This window comes from Ixodes scapularis, unplaced genomic scaffold (genome assembly GCF_016920785.2).
Source record: "Ixodes scapularis isolate PalLabHiFi unplaced genomic scaffold, ASM1692078v2 PGA_scaffold15__6_contigs__length_5221840, whole genome shotgun sequence".
NCBI lineage: Eukaryota > Metazoa > Arthropoda > Arachnida > Ixodida > Ixodidae > Ixodes > Ixodes scapularis.
The window spans coordinates 3,419,093-3,444,527 of record NW_024609841.1 but is presented as its reverse complement, the minus strand read 5'-3'; the positions used below and the strand labels follow the sequence as shown (position 1 = coordinate 3,444,527).

At 45.6% G+C, this 25,435-nt stretch overlaps 1 protein-coding gene across 1 annotated transcript; it reads right to left on the bottom strand.

Annotated features, from left to right (window-relative positions):
* Positions 1-56: 56 nt before the first annotated feature.
* On the bottom strand, positions 57-24,177 carry LOC121835616. Its single transcript, XM_042290049.1, is given in 2 exon segments — positions 57-1,116; positions 24,053-24,177. Coding segments are annotated over 2 exon segments (1,185 nt in total).
* Between the last annotated feature and the right edge of the window lie 1,258 nt (positions 24,178-25,435).

Here is a 25,435-nt window from a genome sequence, read left to right as displayed (position 1 = left end):
GATGAAAATAGGCTCGGCCATGGGGATATGGCCATCCTTCGGCCGGGCTCCCCGTGCTACTTGGGAGGCCAGTCAATCGCAGGACCCGGAGTGGAAGTGACTCGGAAAAGTGAATGTGCTCGTTCATTGCCTGGGATAAGAGCGTGGCCAGGGATCCAATAGATGTAGAAGCGAAGGGCGGGGGTGGTGTTGAGGGCGGCTCGAAGCTCGCGCGACACGTAGTTGGGGAGTTGGTTGTACTGAATTGTGCGAACTGCCTTTTGGGAATCTGTCAGGACAGTGATGGAGGTGTGTCCCTCGTGGGGGTTGGCGATAGCATGGTGAATGGCGGAGCACAGCGCCTGAGTCTCCAGAAGGTCTGCCGAAGGCGCTTCGGTGTATGTTTGCCTAAGCGTTGTGTTTGTCTGGGGACAGTGAATTGCGGTGCGGTCAAGTTTGGTGCCACGGTCGTAGCTGGCGGCTGCGTAGTAGATTTGGGGCTGCTGTGCCTGAAGTGTGGCGAGTTTTTGGGATATGAGTTTGGCTCTGTGCTTGCGGCGTTCCGGGTTGCTGTCGGGATTCATATGTTTGGGTATGGGGAGTGTGGTGAGTTGGGGTATGGTATCCCAGGGAGGTGTGGTTCTTTCGATGGGATGGAAGTGCAGGGTGTCGTAACCGAGAGAGGTGAGAACTTAGCGATCTTACAGGGACGTGGTTAGGCGTTGCTGTTGACTCAGATGGTGCAAGTCGACTCGCTCCTCTTCTGTGTTGAAGGGGTCCATCTGTTGCAAGTGCTCTAGGGGAGCGTACTGTGGCACGCCGAGAGCAAGGCGGGTGGGTTTGCGGAGCTGTTTCTGGAGGTGTTGGAGTTGACGGGTAGTGAGCGGGGTGTAGGGGATATGGTAGAGTACGAGAGAGTAGATGAGAGCATCGATGGCTCGTCTAATGTAGCTCTCTTTGAGGCCTATGTGGCGGCGGGAAACACGGCCGAGGATGTGTGTGATTCGATTTATCTGTTTGGAGAGGGTGGAGACGGCGATATCGCTTGCACCGTTGTTTTGAATGGTGAAGCCTAAAAGCTTGATGTGTCGGCGTTCGGGTATGGGAGTGCCGTCGAGGTGTACGATGATCAGCTGCCTGTCGGGATTGATTTTGCGGTTGGAGATGACGAGGAGTTCCGATTTAGATGGAGAACAGGCCAGACCTATACTAATGGCATAGCTTGCGACAGTGTCGCAGGCGTGTTCAGTGTATCTTCCTGCTGGCCGGGGGAACCGGTGTTGGTCCATAAGGTAATGTCATCGGCGTAAATGGAGAATTTGAGGTGGCGGATGGTGTCGAGTTGTGCGGGAAGTTTGCTCATGCCAAGTTCGAAAAGGGTGGGAGAGAGGATGGAGTCTTGTGGTACTCCTTGGTGCAACGGAAAAGGTGTGGAGATGTGTCCAGGAATTTTAAAGGCGGCCGTGCGCTTCGTTAGAAAGTTGCAGGTGTAGTTGTACATTCGAGGGCCACACTGCGTTTGTCTGAGGGTACTGACTATGGAGTCATGCGAGACTTTATCAAAGGCCCTGCAGATGTCCAGGCTTAGGAGGGAGCGGAGTTGTGTGGTGCTTTTGGCTTGGAGAAGTCACTGTATAGCCGAAGGAGACAGTCTTGTGAGGAGATATTCTTGCGGTAGCCAATGAGTGTAAAGGGTAGGGCTTTCACGTGCTCGAGATGCCATTCGAGGCGCGTGAGAACAAGCTTCTCGAGAAGTTTGCCGGTGCACGAGGTGAGAGAAATGGGTTGTAGGTTCTTGACTTCGGAGGTTTTGTTTGGTTTGGGGATCATGGTAACGATGGCGTGTTTCCATTCTGCTGGTATGTCGCCAGTTTGCCAAGCAGTATTGAAGTAGTTTAGGAGTTGCTGGGGTTGTGTGTCGTCGAGATTGCGAAGTTGATATGTGACTTGATTTTCGCCAGGTGATGTGTTTCGTTTGAGAGAGTAAAGTGCCCGCTTTAGTTCATTGAGTGGGAAGGGGGCGTCCATGTCACATCGGTCGAGGGGAGGAGTTGGATGTTCTGGTGTGTGTGGTGTGTCGGTTGGTGGTGGAAAGAAGGTGTCGCGGAGTTGCTGCTCAAGGTCGTACGAGGTAATTTTGCTGGCGAGCATAATGCGAGGTTGAGAGGGTGCGAGGAGTGTGCGTAGGATGCGCCACGTTTCTTTGGTGCCGAGTTCGCTTTTTTTGGTGCCGAGTTGGTGCAAGGGAGACGTTCGCTTTTTCAGCCATACCTGAAGTATCAAATTTGAGACCTTTGCGATACCCTGCTGCGCAAGCGGAGTAGAGTATCGGCTGAACGGCTCCATTTCGCCAAGGAGAAACTTCGCCTATTTGAGAATCGCTATGAGATGGCGCATCATGTAATGAACTGACGAGTATCGAAGAAGCGCCCTCATTCACCTTCGCGAAGGCCTCTAAACAGGCAGTCCTCTCACCGGGAGATCCGCGATGTCCGAGCAAACTTTTACCGCTTTTGGGTAACCTTGTTCAGACGCCTCTCTTTCCGTCCACCGTGTCACAAACTTAAGCGCATTATTCTTCGGTCTCTTCATTTGCCAAACTTATCTCGTTAATCGCAGTCGTTATTTCTCCGTGCAATCTGCAGAGGAGACGAGACGCACGAGCACATTCGTGAATTGGTGCCGCGACCTCAAATGCGGCCATAAACAGCTTGCAAAAGCTCTATCGTCCGTACGAGTTGAAACTATAATTGATTCAGATATATTTACTTGGCGCAACAAAGTAATACTGAAGCTAGCACAGCGCAACTAAGTTAGAGCCGAAAGCAGCCGCATCGTTTCCGAGTGTCTGCAGTAGAGAGCAGAAAAGTGGTTTGCCTCTGGATATAAAGAGAACAGAAAACATCGGCATTCGAAATAACCCGCTCGAACTTGGAACCCACCTTAGCTGGAAAACTTTTTTCGACCGGGGAAGATTTATGATCTGACGGTTCGCAACCCTCGCACAAATTTCATCCACTTTAGAGCCCGCTCATGCGCGCCCGCATTCCGTCCAGTGCACGTACAGCTATGCGTAATCGTGGCCGAAGTCAATATACAAATACGCACTTTGAGTGCACAGGTAGCCGCATAGGGGAGTCGGTTTCTGAGCAGATAACGCGAGATGTGATGTGCCGTCCTTTTGTAAACACACCGCTGGCGATTTATTGGAGTCTATGGCCCCACGGTGGCCATTTTTGCTTTGCATCAACGCGCTTTTATTTGTGTCTATATTTCATTTAATTGAAGGTACTCGCATGAAGTTTTTTTGCCTCGCGTCCTCTCGTTGTCACGGAGATAGCCGTGACACGAGAGAAAAATAGATTTACACAATGGAAGTTGTTCGCCGCTTCTAGGTTTTTAGTAATTCCGTCATTTGTACAAGTTTCTTGTTCATAAAACTTGATCCGCGGCGGTACGGGTATTTACAGTTTTGACTGCTTATTAATTTCAATTTACGTCACCGTAAAGTAGAGCATAATTCCAGCTTTTTCTTACAATGGAATTCTTTAGGCGCAGCCCCACTGGTCATCCCAAAGACGTCGATGCAGACATGGGGAATTTGGCGGACTAAGGCCTTTTGGAAGCATGTTTTATTCATACGTTTTGTTAAATATTACCCGGTTTCTTCGCCACATTACAGAGAAATCACATAGACGAACTGTTTCTGACGATGGCTTAATGGCGACCGACTTCTTAATGGAATGAAAGCTGAAACGTGGTGCGCGCTCCTTCTCGTCGTCTTCCTTGCTCTTTTTGTTGAAGATTCAGCAAGCTGCGCCATTAGGGTGTGCCGTAGGTAAAGTGGTTATACTCGGAGATAGCTTTTTTCTGTCGCTTCTGAATAAGGGAACACCACACGAGCACATCTGTGATTGGCGCTTAATGTGCGCGAGCGCACGGGTACCTATAGCTTTGACGTCATTGTATATAAACTTGTCGCCAAGTATATTAAAGACATGGTAATTCTGGGAAGTGTTGTTTATCAGGTTATCTTTAAGTATGGCTCTCATTGTTCGTGTATCCCTAGTCAATGATATACGTACCGTAAAGAGCGACTTCTTAAAAGTTGCTGCGCACATGCTCGTCGATATTCCACTGGGGGCGAGTATCATAACTTGACATCGGTCACTCATAGAGCATCGTGTTCCTGATCCTGTGTTCTTTTTCGGCTTAATATTTTTTTTGAGGGGGGGGGGGGGGGGGTTCCTTACCATCTGGCTAGTATGCTCACAAAACTACAACTCTGTTTATGGAAATGAAGCCAACGTGTGTTCAGCGTGAGGTTTGCGTCAAATTTTGGGAGATATATGTCTTTGCTTGTTCTGTCTTGCCGTTGGTGAACGTTGCTTGATTCTTCGTTTCGCATTCACTTTCTTTTTAGGCGTGTTTTTTTTTTTTTTTTTTTTCTCTCTCATGCTCGTCGATATTCCACTGGGGGCGAGTATCATAATTTGACATCGGTCACTCATAGAGCATCGTGTTCCTGATCCTGTGTTCTTTTTCGGCTTAATCTTTTTTTTTTTTCTGAGGGGGGTGGGGGGGGGGGGGGGTTCCTTACCATCTGGCTAGTATGCTCACAAAACTACAACTCTGTTTATGGAGATGAAGCCAACGTGTGTTCAGCGTGAGTTTTGCGTGAAATTTTGGGAGCTATGTCTTTGCTTGTTCTGTCTTGCCGTTGGTGAACGTTCCTTGATTCTTCGTTTCGCATTCACTTTCTTTTTAGGCGTGTTTTTTTTTCTCTCTCGACTTTGTATTTTTCTCGATAGATTTGTGGATATTGCTTTCTGTCGCCACGCTCTGCGAGTTTGATCAGTTCTTCTTACGCCTTGCGGCTGACTTGCTCTTTTGCCCTCGTGGACTCTGTTTTGCTCCTCTTCTTCTTTGGTCGTACTACGCCGGCTTTTCTGTCTTGAATAGAAAGTTTAGTGTCGGTAGACGCTTACCCCTCGAACAAAGAAGGTACGTGCATACCAGACAACATATCGGACTGCGTCTAGGCCTGCACTTTGCTTGCAAGAGGGGTTTCCTCCATATAGATTCGTTTCCACTCTACGTCAAAAACTTATATTTTATTATGTCGTGACTTTTTCAACAGTCTGGAAGTCATGTCTGCTTTATCCAGTCACGGTGTACTCCACCTCAGGAACTATGTTTATTTCGTATATTTCGATTACGTGTGTTAAGAGCAAAATTGCTACTGAATGATCAGTCCTCTTCTTAACTTTCCTGTCCTTGATTATTTTTCGTCCAATATTTTTTATCTGAGGTTTCGACGTCTGTGTTCTGCAGGTGTAATTCGTAACGTTTATTTTGACAAATTTATAATATAATCTTTTCAAACTGCAACACATCTACAAACTCCTGCTCGAAATTCTCATCACTCACATGCGGTTCGATGGCAAAGTCGAGACCGAAGAGTGCACCCTGTAGGAAACGTTGTAACATTTAATCGAGGTATATTCTTTTAATGTTGACTATATTTATTGAAATATGTCTCACCTTTGTTCATACTATGTCTCGTTCTTGAAAAGGTCGCTCCATGTCGGTCCAGGGATTCTTTGCTATGAACAACTAGTCCTTTTGTCGTTCTTGATGAAGGCCGGTCTTTTTCATGTCAATGTTCCCTGGTTTCAGCAAGGAGTTGTTGAGCCCACGCAACATTTGAAATGGGCAACTACAGTTGTCGTCGTGCGAGCAAAAAACAGTAGCACCCGCCTCTGCTGTGATTATCGCAGCACTCTGAACGCCGTAGCAGAAACGTCGTCCTACCCCTTTCCAACAGTCACGGAAGTGACTGTTGGGAAGGGGTAGGAGTTATTAAAGGTGGCCTACATTCGACAAAGACATTGCGCGTGAATTTGGACCGCATGATCCGCCATAAATCCAGCCGTGTTCCGGTGAAAGCGGCTGTGCGTACCTGAGCATTCATCCCGGCCGTGGCACACGTAGCATTCACCTTGATTTTGCAGGCTCAATGGAAAAACACATGTGCCTCGTGGTTGTCGACGCACACACAAAACGGCTTAAAGTGAGAGCCATGCCATGAACGACATAAGCAACTTCCATGGCTGTTATACGGGAACTTCGGGCTACGAGGTGTGATGAAAAAATTCCGGGACTTATTTTGCAGCGGGGACAAGAAAGGGCAGCACAGTGATGCGCGCTCAGCAGTCAAATGAAGGGACCTTCGTGTCTCGTTATACCCAAGGTCGTCGTTCTGTGAGAATTTGGAGCTGCGCTACACGAGTTTTTGTGCCTCTGTGCACGGGCACAATGGCGATTTCGCCGTAAGCTCTGCGTGAAACTTGACAAATATAAAACAGACACCTCTAAAATGATTCCTCAGGCTTGTTAAAAAAAAACAGTGAAGTTCGCAAAGTGTTTTAATGGCGAATTCGCGTGGTCATTTCCCGGCAAAATATTTTGCCATATCTCCGCCAAGGGCGTTCGCGTGGTCAAAGGCTGGCTAGTGCGCGCCGTTCGGGTGGCACTTCTCAGGCGTGTGCTGGCAATTTCCTGGCACAATTTTTGCCCGAGCTCCAAGAGGTCAGGCAGCTTGTCTGCCAGACTGTATCCGGTATCGTCATATCCGAATCGGGAAAGGGAACCAAACGAAACAATGGTCGCCGATAGCGGGTTCGAGTAGAAAACGAAGCCATTGAGACAGACCCCCTCTGTGGTCCGAGAAAAGACAGCAAAAACAACGGAGATAAAGATAAAATATTTTAAAGGAAGCTTCCGCAAAATCAGTTCCCTATGGGACACAGCGTGTTATTACACCGCTGTAAAAAATGTATTGATAGTGCTGCAGCTCGACACTTGAACGCGCATTACTATTTTAAAAGGCTGGGTCAAATCAAAATGCTGAGGATTTCAGCAAAAAGCTAATAACAAGAAACTGGAATATAAAATGGCGACGCTGGTGAGCCTTCTGGGATCCTTGTAAGATGGCAACAGTTCTTCGAGAATCTAAACAAAATATATTATAATTTGTTTACCCACATCTCAGAGTCCGAATATATGTTGCTGATGCCTACAGCGTGCCTATTATATCATAAAATAATCGAGGAAGAAGTTAACGAAGTTCACGCGCGACCCAGGCAGACGAAAACGCCAGTTGCAGGCGCTTTGTGTTCGGGTGGAGAGGGTCACGTGGTGCGCCGCTGGCGCGGTTTTCGTTGCCTGTGCCGCCGGCGTGAGCTCGCCGGCGATTGACCACCCGAATTCGCCATAAGATGCACTCGTGCTTTAGAAACAGCAGAGCATCGCTGGAAGACGAGGAGAGATAGGGCGACTTTAATCTTACCTAGACTTCAGAGAGGTTTTGCCATTCTTGAAGCACGAGTGCAACTCAAAAGACCTCGCACACCTCACGACTTTTTGAAATAAGCCTCCTAACTAATTCAGAGATCTCCGTTTTAGAATTGCCGAGTTTGATATAAAATTAATGTTCGCTCTCACTTTGCTTTGCAGTCTATGGAGAGATCGCCATTATGCTTCTGCATGTGTTCAAACAAACTCATGTGGCGAGGCTCAAATGTTCACAAAGCGACACCCTTTCCTATAACGTGACAGGAAAACTCACTTCCCTCCACTGCTGCGCGCGCATCACAGTGGTGCCCTCTTTTTTTACACTACAAACTTAATCCCGAAGCATTTTGATTACACCTCGTATATTTGCAACCTTTGAAGTGCCACGAAAGCCGTATCGTACAATGGAAGTGTTTTTGTGTAGAAGTACTGGAAGTTTACAAGAGAAACAAAGTCAGGGTAATGACAAGTTCACCTTACCACCCAGTGACCAATGGTCAGGCCGAACGCATGGGCTACGAACTTAAGCAAGGGCTGCAAGAAGACAAGGTCGATCGCTTGTTGGTAAGACAGGCGAGGTTCATCTACAGTCATCACTCGACGGTTATGTTTTCAACAGGTAAATTGACAGCCTTGTTAATAGTCGGTCGGAAAACCAGAATCAAGCACGCTACAAACCGAAGACGGCTGTCGTATCCGCCATTCGATTTCGGCAAGAAAACTGCTCCGGAGAGGAGGGAACATTACGTGTCGTTCCGATGCCTTCCGATTTTTGACGGGGGCCTGCGGGAAGAGAGTGAGGAGTGTGAAAGGCTTTTGGCGTGCTCGGGCGCTCGGGCGGGGGGATTCCGACAAGGTCAGGCTTATGGATGCGTGCAAACCAAAATCGGGTCCCGACGTGCCCTCCTCACTTTTTTTTTTTTTTTTTGCCGAAATTGGATGTTGGATTTGGCAGCTGATTTCGGCCTGCACAGGCTTTAAGGAGTAAGATAGGCGGGTGAAGAAGTGATTACTAAAACCTGGAGTCGCACTTTTGGAGGTGCAATGGGCGACAACGGGCCTCTGTACAGGCCGCTTCGCGGCGTGTACGGGTGGGCCAAGTGGGCTTGTATTTTTTTATAATCCATCCGCAGACTTTCACCGCGAAGTAAACGGGGGGGGGGGGGGGGGGGGGGGGGGATTGAAGGGGCACTGACAGGTAAAAATTATATTCTTTTTATTATCCGAAACGATTGAAAACGATGTCTGCACATAACCCTCAAAATTCGTAACTTGGGAACTCATCATTTGTGAAGTGACGTCCTGCCATTCTTGAGGCGTGAGTGCCTCTCAAGACACCTTGCACACCTCACGGCTTTTTGACATAAACCTTCAAAATAATTCAGAGGTCTTCATTTTAGATTTGCCTAGTTTGACGTAAAGTTGATGTTCGCTCTCGCTTTAGTTAACAGTCTGTGTAGAGATTGCCACTATGTGGTTGTCCGTCCTTCCCGTTTTCTTCCTCAAGTTTAATTATCCCTACCATCCCGCTCGTTCTGTCCTTGAAAAAAGAATTTCCAAAAGCCGAATTTGAAGTTCCCGCGCGATTACCGCCAGTGCAGAAACGTCAAAGATTGACTCGTCCTGCAACTCGAGTTTCTCTCACACCTACCTATCCTGGTCTCCCGCGTTCCGCGATCAACCGCTCCGTCCGTGGTGCCTATCGCTTTTAGCAGACAACGCTTCACTTTCAACTTTGAAGTTCTTTTAGGGCTTTTTAAGCGATCTCAAATTCTTGGAAACGGTGTGAGGCGGAAGAGAACGCACAGTGAACATCTGTGAGCGACTTGAGGGGTCAGGTCGCGCCGATTCTACGTAAAATGCTGCCTCGGCGATGTCAGAACCAAAACTATGGTACCAGTGGTTTTGACCGCTTCACGATTTTCTTTTTTAAGTCTGAGAGGTCATCAGCACCTAAAAAAGAGAACTTCGCCCAATTTCCCGACTCACCGATCATCCTCAGTGCTGTATGCGTCGAGGCCGCTATGTTTTCCGAGAGCAGATTTTAAGGTACCCAGCTGCCGCCGAGATCTCCTGTGCAGCACGAGCCATGCTCTCGAGCTGGTGAATTCGCCGGCGGCGTGCTATTACGAAGTCGACTAGGCAGATCGAAAAATATTACTCAATCACTCACAGAGAAACACAGATTAAGTCAGAGAGGAAGGTTAAAATTAATCTAGCGCAGCACTTGCTCCTTGTTTGGGCGATGTAAATAAGCTTTGTGAAACGTTTCCCCACGCATCAACTGAAAGAACGAGGCTCTTGTTTGCACGGTCTTTCCGAGATTCTCCTCCGATTCCTCGGTCAAAGAACATTAAACTTAGCTTACATTAAACTCATGAGCGACTACGCGACGGCGGCTGGGTATTATCTCATTTCTTTTCTTCTGCACAGAAGATGGCTTTTACGTACACGTCGGTTACAGTAAATTATACTGCTTTTGGTGACGGGCCGGCCCAACGTGGGTCGCCGAAATTAGCCGATTTCAGTAAGTGGCGAATGACGAGGCCAGAAAAATACGTTCGGGCCTAATATTTTCATGGTTCATATGACATTAAGCGAGGATGGAGCATGTTAAACGTCATGCCCAGTCAGTTACCTCAGGGAGTAGAACGACGCTTGCTCGTACTCGTGCCGTCATCATTAGCATTTTTCTTTTCTCAAAATTCCGGATGGAAGAGCGATAGAATGAGAAAGTCGAATGGTTCCTTTAGATTCATCTGCTTCGGACGATGGCAATAAAAAGAGAAGAGTAGAAAGTTTCTCATCATTATAACTTCATGGTAAAAAAAAAAGAAAAAAGGAGCCCGAAAAATTAAGAAAGAGGGAGGGCAAGAAACAAGAACTAGTGCTAGTTTTGCCTTTCCTTGGTCGTCCTTTTCTCGCGCTTTGTTCACTAGAAATGTCAAGACGAAACTAAGTTTTGAATTATTTGATTTTTAGTTTTGAACTACTATGGTATTCACGAAGAACACGAAACATAAACATTTTCACCAACGAGGATCTCTCTTGTAATTCTCATTCAAATAAAAAAAATGTCGAAAGGAATCTCGTCGTTCGTGAAAAAGTCATTTTACTAAAACGTACATTTCTTTAGGTAATACGTTGCAACGCGGTAACTGATAAATATGTCCCCTCAAAGAAATCATAAAGTGGGTTCAAATCACACGGACTCGATGATATCGACTGAAAAAAATGACAGTCGAGAACTAACATATGAGGAAAAGGAGCAGCTACAAACCTACTTCAAACCTACAAAAACAAACGTACAAACAGCTACAAACAAAATTAAAAGAAAACTGTCCTTTCCCTGTTTCTTTTTTCTTTTTTTAAGAAACGTTTGCCCATTTCGGTCACGCTTCCCGTCTCCCAAACGGTGCCTGGGGCGACACCGCTGGATGCGGCTTGCGTGTGGCAGACACAGATTGGAGGAGCCGAGCGAGCTTCCCCATTCGGCTCGTGAACACCTCGCGGAATGTTCTTGTTCGCGTTCGGGGTGAAGTCGTACGGCGACGGAAATTACCGAACTCTAACGACGTCCGGAGCACACACAGCACGTGCTCCGGACGTCGCCAAAACGTGGCTATCCGTCCGCCCCGTAGAGTTAGTATAATGTACGCTAGAGGTTCAACTGGCGCTAGTGTCTATGCGACTTCCGGGAGGCAAATTAAAGCAGACAGCAACAAGTCTACTTTTGCGGCACTCCTGTGCGTTTCTATGGCAAAACGCGCGTGCATTCTGTATCTTCGGCGACAAATAACATGGAACACTTTTGTAATTTAGGTCGTACCGAAGCGAATGCAGCTTTATCAACATTATAAAAGTATAATCGCTTTATTTAGCGCATTTTTCTTGATCAGTTAACGATGTTTAAGTTCGCTATACTTCAGGTCCCGACCTCTGTTCCACAGAAGGTATGCAAAAACAAGGGACGATTCTAAGGAAAATAACAATCGAAAGGAATAGAGAGTGTGTTCAAGGCCCGCCAGCTTTCTGATGACTCTTATATATTGCTAATATGACAGTCCCATCACTATATAAAAATTACCCCTTTCTCATATTTACGACCTGTTGAAAACATTCAAAATGTAAAGATTATAGTATGTGGGCTATGAAAGGTGTTTCAATTTGCTATTTTCTCGGCCGTGCAGCTTTTATGCGGTAGTTGTTCTCAAAGATTTCGAGCTCGCGGAGGATGTTTTGAACGTAACAGACGCATCTCCGCAGAGCAGAAAGAATAAGGTGGTACTTGCTTATTCAAAATTGGACTATATTCGTGGCCTTCAGCTTTTTTTTTTTTTTTATCGTACATGCACTGTGAGTTGGTGATCAAGCGTTACTGCGTACTTCTGGCTGTCTTTCTTAGTTTTCCAGATGTCCTTCGTTCGCTTGGCACGGATATCCCCGCATGTTCAAAAGCACCGACGTCGTGTTCGCGTTAAGAGTGTCAGGCAGTGCACATAAATACATCAACGAAGCCGTTTTAGCACCGTTTTTAATGCAATGAACTGAAAAAAAAAACAAAAAAAGCACCGTAACTGAACAATTATTTTGTCAGCCTGACTGAGGCATGTTGCAAGCTTCCTAGTACGAATTATTCGGGATAGTTGCTCTTATAATCGAGCGCAACAAAAAATGCACTCAATTTTTCCCATAGAATTGCATTACCGGAAGTGAATTTTTGACTCGTTGCTGTCTGCTTTAATTTTCCATAGCACACTAGTGCCATTTGAACTTCTAGCGTACATTACAATACCTCTAAGGTCCACACCTTGGGCCCCTGACGCCGCGTGGCCATGGAATGGTGTAGCCACGGGGGCATAGCAATACCACCGAGGCCTGCACATGACGTCATCGTTTGTGGATTCCAAGCGGCAAGCACACTGAAGTTCGATGAGAGCCGCCGCAAAGCAGGAAACTTTTCCGTCTTACCGTCGCCGCTTTCTTATGTCACGCGCGTTGTGGGACGCTGCAAGACGCGTTGGCGGCGACGGTGACGCTAGGCAGGCGGCGCTGCCTGGATCCTGTATTGTCAACATTTGTGGGGAAAGGTTCCAGCCTTTGCCATCATACGGAGTTAATTCTCTCAGTCGATTACACTGATTGTCTCAAGCAGTAAGAATTTTGCGGGCACACGCCAGGACGTTTCGTATAGTGCACACCCTTGGCTAATCCTTGCCGTAAATGCCAACGGTATTTACCGCAAGGCCTCACGATATTTAGGCTTACCCGGCCATGCAAATGTCGACAGCTGCTAATTTAATATGCCTGCCGCCCAAAAGTCTTGATATTCTGTTAAACAGTGCCCTTCGTATTTGGAATAAATGGTAATACGTACTTCCCGTTTACGTCTTCTGAAACCTGTACTCGCACACAAAAATTAAAATATCAATATTCGCAGGGATTTGGTTTGGAAGCTGATACTAAAAGTGACACGCATATGTGACTATATCGTTAGACTCTAATATGTATCACGCGTAATATGCGGCTTTCCGACGAAACAATCCGAATGGATATTTCGATTTGCATATACGTCGTTCTCAAACAAGAGAGCCTATTTTTCTGTAATCAAAAGGGAAATTCCAAACGAAGCAAAAGGGAAACCAAGCGGCTTCCCTCTCACATGCACACCCACAAACAAAAAAAGTGTATAACGCAAATTAAACCGAAACTTCGGGCACAAGATGAGAATCTCATATGGAAAAATCATCCCTGGCGAAGCAAGAACTCCTGCCGTGGAAACGATTGCCTATGCAAATCTATGCGAATTGCTGGTTTTGACATGATCCTTCTTCCGGCGCTCTCCTGTCGCACTTATGCGGAACTTCCGGGGCGGGCTGGAAGAGCAACAAAAGGTGGAAACGATGAACATGGCTAAACTTCATTTTTTCCTCATTCATGCTTAAAAAAAAAGAAACAACTATAAAACAAGGTATCGTATTTCAGCCATGCGGAAACATGCAGTATATATTGGCTGCCGCTGTTCTGCTTCGGAAGGTCTTGAACCTAATTTTATTTGCACCTGCGGTTCACTACGAAGCTGGAGAACGGACCACAAGAGTATATTTTACAGTAGACATGTTAAAGGTAACCTGATTTATATGCACGTCTTTTTTTGTGGGGGAAAAAAGAACAACTGTCATTTTACAGGCACTGGATTCTTGACGGTAGTAAAAGAACCCTATAAAAAGTGAACCGTGCTTTGCGTCGGAAAAATAAACTAAACATTGCGGAAAACATCACACTGCACCAGAACCTAGTGCTCGCGGAAGTGAGCGGATGCCAAACATTTAAAACCAAAATTACGGGTTTAAAAAAAAAACAAAAAAACCTAAAGAAAACAGTAGATTTTAAATACGAGAGGACTCTGCTACAAAATACATCTAATTTCACAGTTTACCTAGACAACCCGAGATAGCTTATGAAAGTACAATTTAAGCAATCGTCATAGATTAACGTTTTAATTGATCTCCTTATATTCTATACCCAACTACAAATAAACAAAATATTATGGATATTTAATGAACTTTGCAATAGTGACGCTTTAATAACAATAGGCATTCTGCACTATGATACATGTTTAAGATTTGTAATCTACAGATTAAGCTAGAAAATTACCTTCATCCCAGTACAAATTGGTCAAAGTTTCGTTATTATGAGTTTAATATGTGAGACGTGATAATATTGCAAATATATTCTAATTGCCTAATAGTTTATTCATCAACCTAATAACGTATACAGCCATCAGTCGCCTTACTTTTCCTCGCATCTAAACTAACAAGGTTCTTGTCTTCAACATCTTGGGAAATTATCAACATGACTATTAGATCACCACCACCATAATCATTCTTCAGAGGTGCATTCGCATACTCGATTAATTGGATTAGGGGTTATTCACCTAAATCCCTTCTCACTTCCTCATTATTTTCTTCAGCTGTATCTCTATTTTTACCTATATATAGTTGAACTAGTGTTTCTTTCTAGTATAATTAATACCATCTGTTGGCTGGATCTGAACATGTACACTTTATCCTCCCCCCCCCCCCTTCTCCCCTTTGTATGATTCACAATGGTGACCTTCTAAGGCTTCAATTAATAACACCTTCAACGTCTGGAATCCGAAAGAATAGTGGACCACCTGAAGCAGAAGGTAGAGCATTCGTTATCCGCACAGAATAGAGCGGGGAGGTCACGCATGATTGGAGACAAAACATTCTGTACGAACTTTTGCTTTGCATAACAATGAAGCCTTAAAGTCCTCTCTAGAACTCCGTCCACTCCTTTCAAAAAAGTCAGCTTGAACTTTCGTGATAAACTATTGAAACAGCATGCTGCAAGCTGGTGTTTCGAGGATGAACTTTTGTTCTTTGTCAGGGTCACCTCGAAAACAAAACGAGATGCATCACCCCTCATAGTTACGGGGATATCAAGAATACACCCGGAAATATATTTATAGGGATAAGCGAATATTACTTTTCAGTTTGAATAGGATAATAATGAGCCGAATAATTCGATTCTACTTTCAGAGCTATAGTGTTTTAGTTTTCAAATAATTGGATACATCGAATATCAGTGACTGCTGGCTAGAAGTCTGGCTAATTCAGGAATGCTCTTCATATGGAGCAGTAGTCTTCACATGCCTCCAATGGATGCAAATCAAGCGTAAACTCAGAAGCCTGGATTGAAGAACAATTTAAACAAACATTGGTTTGTCTGGCATTCCGAGAGCGAAGTTGTCATGCTCCTAGAGCTTCCCAAATGCGCTCGACAAAAAAAAAAAAAAAAAAAGAAAGTGAACCACACACAAATTTAGTTTGAACTCAGAAATCTTGCGCCACCTGAAGCCTACTCTGAGCATTAAACACCTATTCTTGGTTGTTGCGTCTATACCATGGTAACCGCAGCCGACGCTACGCTACAATGCTGCCAATCAAGCAGCTTCAAAAGCGCATATTCATGGCGCTCATCGTTTCTATGGCTTTGCTATCACCGAGACTAAACTTCAAACTCAAAGTGAAGGATCGTGCGTTTTTGATTGGTTCAGCCGTCCACAGCAACGAAGAAAACGAGGTCCGTGATTATGCACTTTTGGAGCTGCTTGCTTGGCAACAATGGATCGTTGCGTCGGCTGCGGTCAGACTTGGAGTGAAACGGAGTATATGTGATGCAACACATCACCCTTTTCAAGCGGTTCACCCATGATCCGTCCATTCACCGAGCACACTGCGCATCCACGGGTGGATGGGTGGACACATTTGTCAGCTGTATCTCGAGCTGGTCGTTTCGATGTGGTCGTTGACGCCGTTTCTGTTCGTGGATTGCCTGTCTTTGTTCCGCGTGTCCTGCGGGAAAATAAATACTCGTCTTGTGAAAATTGCGAATAGATTTATTGGTTTTCAGTATTAGTATCGACATTAATTCTTTTTTTTTGCTATTATTCAGCATTATTTCATTCAAATTTGATTCGAGCTTAAATTTCACTATTCGCATATTTCTAATATTTAGATACTGGGACTACAGATGGTTTTGAAAGGCTAGTCCCGATACATAAATGCAAATACAAGGTGTATTTCTGGAATACTCTCGCGATACACTTGTGTAGGCTCTCCTATAGTCTGACCCGAACGCACGATCAAATAAATGCATGATGTCTGAGAACAGGCTGACAATTATGGCGCGACTACTTCTACGCGCGCTGAGGCAGCTAAATGGAAGGGCAAGCGCAAAACGGAAAACTTCACGAGCCGTGGCCTGTAATTTCGGCCAGTCAAAAGTTGGGCTGTTTGTTGCTTACAGCGCAAAAAAGACGTAGGACGAGGTCGAAGGAACACACAGACAGGACACTGTCTGTGTGCTTCGACCTCGTCCTACGTCTCTTTTGCGCTGTTCCCACCAAACAGTATGTACCGCCAACTAGCCCAACTACATGCCTTGCTGCGAGAGTTGGGCCACGTCTCCCGTCATCATACGGGGACCGGGCCATCGATCACGGGCTCTACGCTTGGCCGCCGGACTATGACTGAGTTCGCGGCACGTGATCACGACGCATGGATACAGAGTTTTGTAATAACGTTTCCAAGCCTTTTGCCTAGCCAAGAAAATGGCGTCATCGCCACTGCGATGATGGCAGTTTTTGGCGCCATCGCAGATGTGTCATTGCCTCTAACCTAACCTGTGGGTGCACACTACAAACTGTGTTGAAGTACCATTAAGGTGGGCAACGGTCGCCAGGCACTTGTTACTTGCGGCCGGTATAAAGTTATCGGCGCCAGCGCTACGAGATCACTAACCAGGGCTGCCAAACAAAGGGAACTTTCCCATATTAAGGTAATATTTCAATCTACGTGGGAATAAATGAAATCTTGCCAGTTTGAGGAAACGTTTGGGCACCGTATATATCTTGAAAATTCTTGGTCAATTATGATTTTTTTTTTAGATAACATCGAATTTCAGTGACTTTAGCTACGTCTGGATTATTCCCTCCGTCCATTTGGCGGTTTGTTGTGCGATCATCTGACAACACCGAGGAGCACTCAAGCAACCTTTTTCGGCAAAATCAGTTTTCATCGCCGCCGTGAAAATTATGGGGGAAGGGACCAGCGCACTCGAAGCTCCTGGTGCGCCACTGTGCTTTCTGGGAAAAGAAAACTTGAGTACAACAAGAAATACTGCGATCTCTGGAGATGCAGACACCATGTCCAAGAGACGGACTTCGCATGAGTAACAATATTTCGTGAAGAGCTGTCCACGGAATGTTGCTTACTACCTGTCGTGTTCCATGTGTTCGTGTTTGAGAACTCTAGCTTGTGTCACAGCTTTTGTTTTAGAGTGACTATTATAAAAAAGCGCTAAATAAGCTGTTGAAGCAGTACCATATTGTAATGACATCCATAAAATTTAAGGCGAAGATAGGGTTGCCTTTAAAACTGCCATTGAGGATACATATTGTAGTCGCGCAGCAGGCCTCTATCCTTGGTAACCCAGCAACGGCTACTTTCGCTTCTTAGCCCAAGTACATTCGAAAGTAGCCGAACTTTTCGAAGGAGGTCAATGTGGGGTGTTCTTGTGATCGTTTCATTGAATTGTTCCCAGTACGCCGACTACTTTGTCTAAGGGAATATAGAGACACCTCCTCGAAACCCTCATCACTTTTTCAATCGGAACTGGAAGGAAGGCACCCTCCTGACAGAGTGAAAACACGCCGATAACATCCTAAGCCCCAAGACCGGAAAACCTCCCAAATTAGAGAACCTGCGACCGATCTCCCTGACTTCGTGTATCGGAGAGTTATTCGTGCACGTGGTACTCACTCGACTCCAAGCATGCATCGAAAACAATAATCTCCTACCGCCGATAATATTGGGCTTTGTCAGTTTCCATCTCACCGTAATACTTCCTCTTGCCAGATTTGCTTCGACCACTCATTTGGCCAGATAAACTCATTTTCGCGAAACGTACGCGAGGCATAAAGGCTACGTAATTTGTCTCTCATCGTAACAATAAAAGTGATGAAAAAAAACACGAATATTTAGCATTATATAATTTCTTGGACAAGGGAGGTAAATTTCTGCAGAAATAGGGAAATGTCATGCGTCCACAAGAGCAATTCTGACTTCCCGTGTAGGCAGCCCTGCCACTAACACATTTACGATGAGAGCGGTCACTGTGTCGGCGCGAGCCGACGAGTGAGTGAACATGACCGCTCACATCGTCTTTGCATCTTCCAGCTAACTAAGAAAGGTTCTGTCGAAAGCAAAAACGTTTTTCCAAGTCACCGCAATTCGCATGAGCAATTAAAGCTCTGACTCTAATTTATGGCGCTGCCAGCAGGAGATGCATGCTTTTGTTTTAAGTTGCGGAGGTGATGCCCCACCCCAAATCTTTCTGGCGTTATAGGCTCTTGTTTTAGCGTCCAACTGCTAGATAGAACGTACAATTTCGAGCGCTACTTTAAAACACCCCAGTGTTCGAAAGAAAAAAGCCCAGCTCTAATTGACGTAGTTTGCAGCGCGCATGTTCTTTTATCGAAATCACAAAGATCGCTGCTTAACCTTTCTGACGTTCAGCAGCTGAGAACGGTCGTCAAAGTTCTAAGAAGGTGACGGAGGCTTGGCGGGTTTCAGTCTAAGCGATTTACTTACTTTTACAACTATGTGCACTTGTTATTTAGACGGAAGGAGTTTGGGACTTCACTTGGACGACTCCCATGGGATATCGATTCAGAAACAGTACATGTTAAGCGGATGTCAGTGAGCACACTGGTTACCCCACATCCTTTGCACGTCCGTATTCAAAAAAGAGTACGCTCCCAAAAACGTTTGTGCGTCTGCTTTCCCGCACAACACTCGGAGAGCCAATCACCGCAACTTACGGTGTCAGCTCAGCGAACGACAATGCCGAAACATATGTTTAGACCAAAGAAAGCAGTCCGAGTTGTGACATCAAACAATGCAAGCCTGACGTTTTGCATCGCTTAATGTCATAACTCAGACTGCGTTTTTTGGTCTATACATATGTTTCGGTATTTTCATTCGCTCAGCTGTCTCCGTAAGTCGCGGTGATTGGCTCTCAGAGTGTTGCGCGTTAAAGCAGATGCACGAACTTTTGTTAGAGTGTACTACGCCACGCAATCGCACACACACAGGTGCACGTGGACGCCAACACGCACAGACACATGCGCATATACACGCACGCACACACAAATACACACACGCACAGACGCACGAAAAAAGAAGTCGGAAAAATAAAATAAGATGAGTTTTTTTTATTAGTTTAACTAAACAGCAGGGCGGTAGGTGATTGTGCGGTTTCAGCGAAAAAATGAGGCTGGCGCATTTCGTTTCGCAGTGCGTCTGAAGAACGGCTATAGCGGAATACGGTTGGCCCTTCTAGTTGGCTGATCACGTGAACTGATTAAAATGCAACCGGTGGTTTGTGAATCCGAGCGTATCCCGGCGCGCTTCCGGAGTTTCCGAGAAAGCGTATGTATGTACAAAATGCGCCCGCAGGACCGGGACCTGCTCCTGTGCGGGTTGTGGTCCGGGGTTCGCCCCTAAGGAAGTCTGCCACCCAGTTTCCTGCGGCTTGCGAGGAGTCCTTGTGCCCGCCTGCATCGATTGGAATACATTTCCTTTTGTACTTCCGGCCGAATTCTCGGCTGAGCCAGAAGGATGCTTCGCGCCTGACAATGGGGTGTCGGGCGTGAATAACGGCGCCCGCCAAATTATTGCTGTGTATTCGCCCCGCCGGGTCTCTCGGATCCCTGCACCGGGAGGGCCTGCTTCTTCTTCGGCCGGATCAAAATTGCATCTCGCCGAACCTCCGGAGCGCCGAGTGCGAGTCGTGTCGCACACCCGCTGTCTCAGGATTCAGAGATTTACGAGACCGAACTAGCTGACTGAGCAAGCGCCCAAGTCGCCTCCATTTCGCGCCAGCGCTGTTCCGATGTGTGACAGATTATTTCGGGGCAATAATAGGGAAAAAAAAAGACTAGAAAATGATCGCCTTCTCTCGGCACCGCCTGGAAGCGCATCTAACTCAAAAGTTAAAGCCAATTACATATAAATAAACAGAGAAAAGGTTGAGTTTGTCGCCCTCCTGCCATCTTAAGAATCGCAGGCCATAGACTATTATGTTCACGCTCGATCGTTGCTTCGTTATCCGCAGTTCTTACAGTCTCAAATAGAAACGCGTTACTGTAACTTCGTTACTTTTTTGGTAACTTGTAACTGTAATGAGTTACTTTTTAAAAATGTAACTTGTAACTGTAGTTCTATTAATTTGTCTGAGGTAGCGATGAAAGTAACGACGTTACTTTTGTCGTAACTTTCCAGTTTTTTATGAATAATATATCATTGAACGAGTACCCAATCTAGCTATTTCTTGCACTTCCCAAATTGTCTTTTCCGACATTTCGAGTGTCAAGTTGGCCTTGCACAAACTTGTAAATACGTTCTTTCTCGCGAGTCACGACCCGAATATAGCCACGTGTAGATTTGATGAAAAAAAAATCAAATTATCTTTACGCACGCGCTTGTCCTTCGTGACTGAACAATTACTTCTTAGTATCTTGAAGCACTATCTATGCAGCGGTTTTTCTTTTTTCTGAGCAAACGCTTTTTAATCGAGTGAATCAACCGTGAATCAACAATACACGTGGAGGGCACTGCTCATGTTTCGTATTTTGTTTTGCACCACTACTCCGGCGTGGTGTCAACAGTTGATTCAAAATTTACTGCTGTTTGCGCAAGGTTTGTTTCTGGCTTGCCGGGGACGAACTGGAATATGTCCAGGGACTCTATGAACCCAGAGCAACCGTCAACGAGCCAGCAATGTGCTGGTGATACCAAGGATTGGGCATTTGCATTGGGTCCGTGTTTGTTCCGTGCAAATCCTTCCAGCGCTCCAATTGGGTGCCTGTTCAGCAAGGGCAGGGAGGTGTTCGCCATCAAAGGAGGGAAACTTTCAGACAATACATTCGAGAAGCAACTGCTGCTAGGTTACAATATAAACTAAAAACCGCACTTTTTAAAATTTTATGCAATAAAGTTTGGGGAGGTGCGTTTTTTAGTTTCTTCTTAATCTTTTTGTTATAGAAAAGTAAATTAAAAGTAACTTCGTTGCTTCTTAAAAGTAACTGTAACTGTAACGAGTTACTCTTTTGTTGTGGTAACTGTAACGGTAACTTCGCTACTGTTTTTCGGAAAGTAACTGTAACTGTAACGAATTACTTCTCAAAAGTAACTTACCCAAGACTGAGTTCTTATCGGCTAGAGCCACTATCTCGTGGGATGCACTCATAAGATGCTCGGAGCTCAACACTTGCGACTTTTCCTGGGCTCTCCAAACTATACTGTGACTGACCAACTCCTCCTAGATAAGAAAGCCTAAGGGTTGAGTTTTCCTGCGCCAGCAAAGAAGGCTTTCTTTCGCCAGAGACTGGACACGACTACGGCGTGAGCGTTCGGCTGTGACTCTTGTCCAATCAGTGAGCACACGAGTCCCAGCCCAACGCCGACGCCGTAGTCGTGTTTAATCTCTGAACTGGCACTTTAAGAAACGCAGGGCGAGGCGAGTGCCGAGAATCTTATCATCGCTACGTTGCTGCAGTGAAGAGCGAATCAAGAAGCTAAAATCCCAATAAGTCATGTCTTCCGTTTTTTAAGCTGTCACTGACCCTCCTCAGGTAGCACGCGTGAGAAACGCCCAACTTGGCAGAAGTTTGGCGGGGCCGAAATTGGGCCACAGTTCTCCTTCGAGGTTTGCCCTAATACGCTTTTGCTCCAAGTGCTAAACTACTCTTCCTTGGCTACGACTTTACTCTGGCTCGCTACGTAATTGCCAAACTGCCAGAGTCGAACGAAACATGTCAAGAAAGATGAAGCAAAGAACCAGCAGTGAAGGTGCTCACTCTGGCTCTCGTTTGGCGCTTTAGACCCCAAGATTCCAGATGACAACAAAACTAGTTGTAGTAAGGGCTAACTTTGGCGCTTGTTTGGTGAATTAGGGCAAAGATACCCAGACTCTTTTCAAAAAAGGACAATTTTGCCTCTACCTTTGCTAGATTATAAGGCCCTACACTCACAAACCAAAAAACAGAAATAACCGCCCAAAAGATTGTGATACCTGTGATTTGATGACGTATTATTAACGTATCTTTTTCTCATATAACGATTACACGTAGTTGCATCGAAAAAAAAAAGTGTGTGTGTGTGTGGAGGGGGGAAGGTTGGTGTCGCGTGAGAACGGTCAATATAAGCCGGGAATATTGGAAGCTGCCGCTCTCCCTCTCCCTACTTCAGGTCCACCGGGGCCCCAAACGACGCCCTGGGGACCGCACGGACGGCTTGTTTACTCGACCCACACCTAAGTCCCAAGTTGCTTCTTCTTTCATGTTCTTATTTTCTTTCTGCTCAGTCTGCGATCCACGCAAGGAAAGATATTCGCTCGTGCAACGCTCACACTTCCGGTTCGTGTAAGCACAAGCCTGATCCACCTTCCACTGCGCTCGGCATTTCGCTGTTCCCCGCCTTCGAAATATAACAATAGCCAAGTAATCAAAGCGTACCTTTTCAGTACGCAATCTCGTAATTTATGATTCCGAAATAAGCTTATGGACAATTCAGCTGGTACATCCGGAGCGCTTTCCAAACTCCGCGAGGGAGGCCAAGAGCCGCTCCGTGAGACCCGCTCCAAATGTTTCGACGTTTCGCCCGTTGAAGCAACAAGACAACTTAAACTCTCAGCAAGGCGTGATTGGAGTATGACTCTAAGGAACTTGTGATTGGCATTTTTAAAATAAGGAATCTTGACAATAACTGGCGAACAGAAATGTGAGAGAGTCCTAAACCACCAAATTCGAGAGGGAAGAATAGGTTGTCACTTTTTACAGGTTCCGACGTTGCGCACCATATCAAAGTGGCAAATATTCTATTGAATTTTCGGATGTCTGCTCGAACGCAATGAAGCACTTGAAGAACGTACACAAGCTTCGAAGCGAGGAATATATTACAAACAGTGGCTCTAGTAAAACTGGAAATGGCACTATCTTTCCACGCATAAGCCTTCCTTTTCGGTGTAGTCGAAGGAGGACACTCGACACTCCTCTTGTAAACGTACAAAATCTAACATCGTCTGCGTATGCCAGGACGTTTACCTCAAGATTTGCCACGGAGTATCCACGAATACATTTTGTTTTCACGATGCGAAGGCACAAGGGCTCTAAATACATTGGAAAAAGGAGGGTGGATAGCGGGCAGCCCTGCCTTACGAAGTTTTGATCTTAATTTCATCAGAAAGTGTGTTATTGATTTTCAGTCGTGTCGTACAATGATTGTAGCAAAGTCGGATTCCTTCCAGAAGTGTCTCTCCTACGTTTACGTGTCCAAGAAGAGCAAATGAAAATGAATGACTCAGGCGTCCAAAGGCTTTTGTAAGGTCTATTCGTACAAGTGATAGATGGTCATTACTGTCTGACACAGACTCTAGGACGGAACGGGCAACATGTAGTTTGTTTTGAATAGATCTGCCGTGCATCCCACATTTTTGGTGCTCACTTAGCAGCTTCTCTATTACGCACTGAAGTATTTCATTGAGCACTTTGGCGTGAATTTTATAATCTACGTTGAAAAGGGATATTGATCTGTAGTTTTCCATCTTTTTAAGCATTTCTGTATCTTTTGTTTTTGGCAACAATGCCGTGCCTCCACGGTAAAATGAAGGGGGAAGAAATTTTTGTGTGTAGTATTCTTCAAATACAGCCAGTAAAACAGAAAAATACAATGTCTTGGAACCTTTTTGTAAAATTCTCCGCTTATTCCTTCTGGTCCTGGTATTTTCCCATTCGGGAGAAATTTATTGGCAGCCTTAGTTTCGTTTAATGTTATGGGACCTTCAATTAAATCGCGATCTTCCTCGTCAAGTGTTGGCATCCCTGTTAGTAACCTGTTCCATCTCAGTCTTCTCGTTCGTGGGTATTACTGTTCCTAAAATATCTGTCTAGAAGCGGTAAAAAAATTAACTATCTCAGTGGCATTGGTGAATATCGATCCATCTTTCTTGATTTCTACTATTTCCTTTGACAGTGCGTTACGCCTTTCGTCATCTAAAGGTCTTTACGCAGGTTTGTTCACGGAGGAGAAAGCGTTTCTTCCTTGAGCAAATTAATGTTCCGCTGTACCTTTTGGTTTCATACTTTTGAAGCTGGGCTCGTACTGTGTTAACATCGTCGCTGTACGCACCTTGGTTCAAGCATTCAAGCTCGTGCAGGGTTACTAAAAGGTCACACTGCTGTTGTTTGCTCATATCTGATGCAATGGAAGCGCGCTCGATTGCGATGCTTTTTTACTTCTTGCTGGAAACTATCCCGCTTTGCAAAGATGTGCATATCAATGTTTTGGAATGTATTTGACAAAAATAAGGCGACGTTAGTTGAAAACTGCTCATCACTTAGAAGCCACAGGTTGAGTTTCCAGTGTTCCCACTGCTGATGAACACTTCGGAGTCTGCGCAGCCCAAAGCAGACTGATACCATGGAATGATCAGAAAAGGAAACTGGTTTGACTTGATAATTACTCGTTGAGTCTATTATATCACCTCAGACATATATTGTCTAATCGTGCGTGAGTCGTTCCTTGGAAATGGGTGTAGCGTATCGATTCACCGCATCAGCTACATCAACAAGGTTATGATCTTGAAGCGTGCCCATGGATCCCCCCCCCCCCTTTTCGGCAAATTAATAAACGTTTTATTGATCGACTGACTAAGCCAGAGCATTGACTCTTGTTTCTGTTTTCACGAGCTTGAACGGACGGTGACCCACGGCACGAGTTATTTGCTTCACACCGCCGATATCTGCTTCGCCGTCTGGACGGAGTATGGTCTGTGTGAGACCTCTCTGCTGCACGACACAAAAAAATAGGAGCAATGAGAGGCGACTCATGTATGACGGAGTGGTGCAATGTCGACGTGCTGCTTCTCACCACCGCGCGACGAGCTTTCAATTTTAGACTGACCGCAGTTGGTGTCACGACCTACGAACTAATCTAGCTGAAAGAACGTGCTACGGAACCTCGCGCTCCGAGAGTCCCTATGTCACTCCGAAGAGTCACATACCGTCAGTTAAGCCCCTTGATGCATTAGTTTGTCTTGCAAGCGGCATCAAATCATCAAATGCGCCAATTCACGAGCCCGTGCCTCGTGCGACACATAGAAGCAAATTTCGGCGCAGCGCTAATATTAGCGGCTATGGAGCGGCCCCTGAAGGGAAACTGGGGCGCGCCCCTTGCTCGGGGTCTCGTGGTGCCTTTCTCTCGCGTTAGCCAACAGTGGTTGTCTGTACTTCTAAGAAACGCCAAGCGTTCATTTCATGCAGGGACTCAAGAGTACAGCGCTGATTTGGCTTCCCTGACTTCTATCGGCCACTTCACATCTCGGTAAATTTCTAGCTCATCCTAACTTAAAAAAAAAAAAAAAAACATGTGTTGTTGCTTCATCATAACGCGAGAGCTCAGATCATATTACACTCCAATATTTAATTTTGTAGAAATGCCATCGTTTTCAC